This window comes from Gobio gobio, assembly GCF_949357685.1.
Source record: "Gobio gobio genome assembly, chromosome: 3".
Classification (NCBI taxonomy): Eukaryota; Metazoa; Chordata; class Actinopteri; order Cypriniformes; family Gobionidae; genus Gobio; species Gobio gobio.
The window spans coordinates 15,460,859-15,466,884 of record NC_137099.1 but is presented as its reverse complement, the minus strand read 5'-3'; the positions used below and the strand labels follow the sequence as shown (position 1 = coordinate 15,466,884).

General features: G+C 37.7%; 1 protein-coding gene across 1 annotated transcript; it reads left to right on the top strand.

The window, feature by feature from the left end:
- Positions 1-1,738: 1,738 nt before the first annotated feature.
- On the top strand, positions 1,739-2,773 carry LOC307123452 (carbohydrate sulfotransferase 12-like; the record flags this gene model as incomplete). The annotated part of the gene is made up of 1 exon (XM_079811985.1): positions 1,739-2,773. The coding sequence occupies one exon, from the start codon at positions 1,739-1,741 to the stop codon at positions 2,771-2,773; it is 1,035 nt and encodes a 344-aa protein (XP_079668111.1).
- Positions 2,774-6,026: the final 3,253 nt, after the last annotated feature.

Sequence of the window (6,026 nt, the reverse complement as noted above, 5' to 3'; positions counted from 1 at the left end):
ATCAGCATTGCGGATGGCGGTGGGCAGATCGTTCCACCAGCTGGGAACGTTGAATGAAAATGTTCTGGAAAGGGATTTTTTGCCTCTCTGTGAAGGTACCACAAGCCTTCGCTCCTTAGTAAGTAAGTAAGTAAGTAAATTTATTTATAAAGCACATTTAAATTCAGCTTACAATCGTGTCTTAGCTGAACGAAGGCTTCTGGTGGGGGTGTGGAGTCGTAGAATCGAGTCAAAGTATGCAGGAGCTGAGTGCGTGGTGGCTCTGTAGGCAAGCGTCAGCGCCTTAAACTTGATGCGAGCAGCGAGTGGTAGCCAGTGCAGAGAGATGAAGAGTGGTGTGACGTGGGTCCTTTTGGGCTCGTTGAAGACCAGACGTGCCGCTGCATTCTGGATCATTCGAAGTGTTTGGATCGCACAAGAGGGGAGTTACATGCAAACCACCGCAGCACGCACTCATTCTTCTCTGGTTCAAAGACACGATGGCACAGAGCGGATCATATGCACAAGTCAGCACAGACCACAAAACGTATCAGACCCATTTGAATTCTACACAGAATGCTATATTTTAAAGCGATATGAAGGAGAAACAATTCTGCATTAGAAACAGCACTGATAGAGAGAACACCAGTGCCATGCACCAACACAAATCACACACTTTTCAAACTATCCTCAGCAGGATTATGTTCATTGTTTTGCTTTAGTAAATGTTTCATATTAATGTTGAACATGCGGTTTCAAACCAAACGGTTTAGTCTGACGAAAGATGGAGCGTTTATGCAATGTTCACATTGACCACGTACACACTGCAGCTAAATTTGGTCAGTTCACCTTTTAGTGTTTAATCCTGCTCTATAGTTCACAGTTCAGGATTTTACGGGAGTGACAATCGCATTCTACAAACAAATTCACCCCCGAAAAAATTCAGGAATTGACAACCGCATGTACAAAAATTTGTGCGGAACCGTGCTAAACACCTGAAATGGTAGAACTTTGCTATGATTACCACAGTTTCGGGAGTCAAATTTCGTACACAAATGGAACGAGAATTAATTTGGGCACTCACTCTTGCATTTAAAGCTACACTGTGTGATATTTTCCCCCATCTAGCGGTTAAAAGGTATATGACCATCCAGTGAATATTAGTTTCTCTTCCTCTCAATTCCGATTTCGTTTTAAATCCTACGGTGGCCGATTTAGTCCAAGATTAATATGGCTTCCAGTTTGACCTCGTCCACATTCGACACGGTGCCATCGAGTGTTAAAACGCGAAAGGCAAAGCTTGAATTCACGGGTATGTCCCTCTTTTGCTGATGTACTTTCAAGATGGAGGGGCAACATGGCGACCTGCATTCGAACCCATTACTGTATGTATTTTCAATGGCATATTATAAACTTACGAGAATACTTTATTACTTGAAAGAAGTAAATATGCATTAATGAGCACATATTTTTGAAAGAACTAAGTGTTTTTAGCTAAGAACAAACTAAAAAAAGTTACACAAAGTAGCTTTAAATGCAGTTGTCACTCATGAAACTTTAAAGTGTGTACGTAGCCATTGTAGTGCAAGTTTAAAAATAGTGATAAATCATTTATGTGGTAGTAGATTGTAAATTCAGACTTCAACATAAAGTCCCTTTTTTGTGTGTTTTTCCACAGAATTCTCAACTTGATTTATTCCAGACAATAATATTTAGCATTCAATCTATTTTGTGGATCTGGAGTAGGCGTCCAGCGAAGATGGGAATGCAGAGGCAGCTCCAGTGCTTCCTTCTTTTGGGAACAGTAGTCACATTCTACACAGTTTTCTGGGATGATTTGAGGTATGGGACTTTTTACCTACACAGAGCTTCATCAAAAGATTTCACACACCTCAATCTCCGTCAAGCACATCGGAGACGTATTATAAGCGAGCTTTGCTCAGCCAATAGCAGCCTGAATTTTAAAGAGAAATTAATCACATTTGACCAGATTCCGAACAAAGCCCTGGACCATCTCATTGTGGATGATTATCATGGTGTTATTTACTGTTATGTACCGAAGGTAGCATGTACCAACTGGAAACGAGTCATGATTGTGCTCAGCCAGAACCTGAAGGCACCTAATGGAGCTCCATATCTGGATCCTCTTGACATACCATTAACGGTAATCCATAATTCTACAATACATAAGACATTTAACAAGCTTTGGAGGCGCTTTGGTCGTTTCTCACGTCCTTTGATGCACCACAAACTAAAGAATTACACTAAGTTCCTTTTTGTACGGGATCCTTTTGTACGACTTATTTCTGCTTTCCGGGACAAGTTTGCTAAGCCAGATGAGTATTTCTACAGAATGTATGGCTCCACAATGCTTAAGCGTTATGCTAATATTTCAACCCCCCCTGACTCCGCTCAAGAGGCCTTCGCTGCAGGTATCAGACTGTCCTTCACACACTTTATTCAGTACCTGTTAGATCCACAAACTGAGAAGGAGGAGCCATTCAATGAACACTGGCAGCAGATGTACAGACTCTGCCATCCGTGTCAAATTGACTATGACTTTGTTGGGAAGCTGGAAACTCTTGATGAGGATACAGAACTTTTGTTGAGGATTCTTGGGCTGGATAAATATATTCACTTTCCCCCCGGGAACGAGAATAGGACAGCAGCAGACTGGGTGCAAGGCTGGTTTGCAAACATTTCCATAGCTGATAGGAGAAAGCTGTACAATCTTTATGAATCAGACTTCAGATTATTTGAATACGAGAAACCCAAGGCACTTCTGGACGAGTGACGAGTATAGCTAATTGCTCTTCTGATTTTGCATTTCTTCACATGCAAATAAACAAAATTATGCTGAATCCCATGAAACCTGTCAAGAACATGTCTCAGCCATATTTAAATTCAATGTGTAAGTTAATATTTTAACTTTTTTTTTGTATTTTATTTTTTTATGTTTTGCTATTTATCCCAGAAAGTCAGGATATCCATTATCACAATGAAGATGTCAAACAGGCATGTTAAGGTTACATCGTCAATGTTTCGCTATATTTCGAATGTATGAATGAATACTTAAACATCATTGAGGCCTATTGGAATCTTTTTTTTTCTTTTTTTTTGTTAAATTCAGACTCCCATTGTATGATCCTAATGTAGTTTATTTTTATAGATTTCATTCTTAACCTATAACCTACTTCCTTTTGTGATCAGGTCAAGCAACTGTTAAAAACTGTCACAGTGTTAAAATATTTGTTTTCTGTTTTAATGTAAATGGGTTGAGGGAATTTGTTCACACAGTTATGGATAGGGATTGGGTATATGAAATAGGCCTAAAGGCTGTTTAATGATTTTCAACTCAACAGGCTTATATTTAAAAAAAATAATTGCAATCAAATCTTCTTTTTTTAACCTTCTCTGAACATCAATAAACTGATCAAAAGATGTGTTGACACATGCTGGATCAAACTGGTATTATTACCTTTAACACATACACTCTGTATAAGTATTATTTATTATAAACAGAAACCATGGGAGCATCATATTCTGTTACCAAACCTGCTGCAGGGTCGAAGTAGGCCTAACAAAGAAGGTGTGAAATCCTCAAAAAGAGCTTTCATGAAAACCAGATCACTCCCAGTATACTGTAAAAAATGTGGTTTAGGATTTACTTCGCAACAATTTTCACTCATAAATTGCTAGTAAATTTCACAAATAATGACAAAGAAACAGCTAGAATTAAAAGCAAACTTTTAAAATAGAAAGACTAAAATAGTATTTTCTTGTAAAAACCTACTCCAACAATCTTTGTTTTTAATTTATAAATTACTTTTGCTGTCTATCATTTCCTGTTGATGAAATATTAACCATAGACAATAAGCAATGGTCAAAGGCAGTTTCAGGTTTTTTTAAATCATGTTAAATAAAAAATGTCAGGCTTCCAGTACATTCTCTTTAGCTTTACTCGCAGAAGGAAACTACGTTTTGAAGGACAGCATTCACAGTTCTTCCTTAAACTGACAGAAAGCTGCTGAGGGAAATCTTTCTGTCAAATGTGTGTGTTTTTCTTTCCAGCAATGAGAATTGTAGCCAATCACAGACATGTCTGTTGAGTATATGAATGCAATGGCCAATCAGAGATGCTAAAATTTGTCACTGGAGCAGAAGAAATCCACTCAATACAGCATTGACCTGCTGTCCGAATGCAGTCCAGAACTCTGGTTCCTTTGAAAAGATGCACTTGATGCAGGCCTTAAACAAACTGAAAGAATTTGGGCTGTTTGACTTACTGTTTAACAGCTTGTTTGACCGTGACAGATCAGTGTGACAAAAAAATGAAAATGAAGCTTTGAACGTGTCATGCCCTAAGGCTACCAAAGCATACAGTGCACCTCCTATTGTATATACAGTTGTGGGTATAACTGTAATATACATGCAAATTACAGACCTATCTCTAATCTGCCGTTTCTATCCAAAATCCTCGAAAAAACTGTTTTATACAACTGAAGAATTACTTGCAAACCAATTCCATTTCTGATATTTTTCAGTCCGGCTTTAAAAACATTCATAGCACTGAGTTTGCGCTCTTAAAAGTTTTTAATGACATTTTAATAACCACAGATGTTGGCGATACTATGGCCTTAGTTCTCTTAGATTTGAGTTCTGCTTTTGACTTTGTCGATCACAGGATTCTTTTATCTCGGCTTGAACAGTCGATTGGCATCACTGGAACGGTACTAAAATGGTTTAAATCTTTCCTGTCAAATAGAAGATTTACGGTCAACTTGGGCGTCCATTCATCCTAGGTGGCTCATGTCATCTGTGGTGTACCCCAAGGATCGATTCTAGCACCGTTACTATTTTCTTTGTACATGTTACCTCTGGGACCAATTATGCGTAAATTTGGGGTGTCGTACCACTGCTATGCGGACGACACACAACTTTATATACCTATTAAACAGAAAGATAATTAAGCATACAAAAGATTGGAAGCTTGCCTGCATGATCTCAAATTGTGGCTTACAAATAATTTCATGCTACTTAATGACAAAAAACCTTTGCACTGGCTGCCAGTCCGATACCGCATCGACTACAAGATGTTGTTATTCGTCTATAAAGCTCTTAATAATTTATCTCCCAAATATCTCTCCGACTTGATTATCACGTACAATCCTTCACGATCACTTAGATCCCAAAATGGTCGTCTCTTGGTGGTACCACGATCTCGCCTGCAATGCAGGGGAGACCGAGCCTTCGCAGTAGCAGGCCCTAAGCTGTGGAACAACCTGCCACTACCCGTCAGAACTGCTTCTACATTGGCCGAATTTAAATGCATGTTAAAAACACATATTTTTTCTTGTGCTTTTAATTATTTGTAATTTGTATGTGTTCTTAGGCTCTCTATGTACAGCGCTTTGGCTAACTCAGGTTGATTTTAAATGTGCTTTATAAATAAATTTTGATTTGATTTGATATTTCATAGGATCGATGGGCACAAATATCGATTTCGATTTTGATTCAGTATGAATTCATATAGCCTACTATATGTATAGCCTTTTTATTTTTCCAGCCACAAAATGACTCTAATTTGCCTCTTTGCATTGGAATTCTCTATTTTAACCTTAATTACTACACTAATTGTGATATAAATAATACAAATATTAGAAGAAAAATATTTTAAGTGTTTCTTAATGGACCACATTATTGCACAAATAGTATTTAGTACCAAAATATCTCCTCAAAATATTCAATAAATATTATTGAACTAAAATATAGGCTATTTAATTTAAGTTAAGGTGTATGGTCACATTTGACCACCAATGAGTATAAGTGTGACAAATTAGTAAGGAATACCTGAGGGCTAAATACAAGAAAAACATTAACATTAATGTTAATAATGTTGCATCTCCACCACTCTCCATAATAAAATGATACTGTAAATGTGGTTGACGTAATAATCAATGCACACTATGCTGTAGGCCTACTGTTTACCAAAAAATTCTGCAAACAACTTTATAGTGAAGCTGTTCTCTATCCGCTTAAGCCAGTCA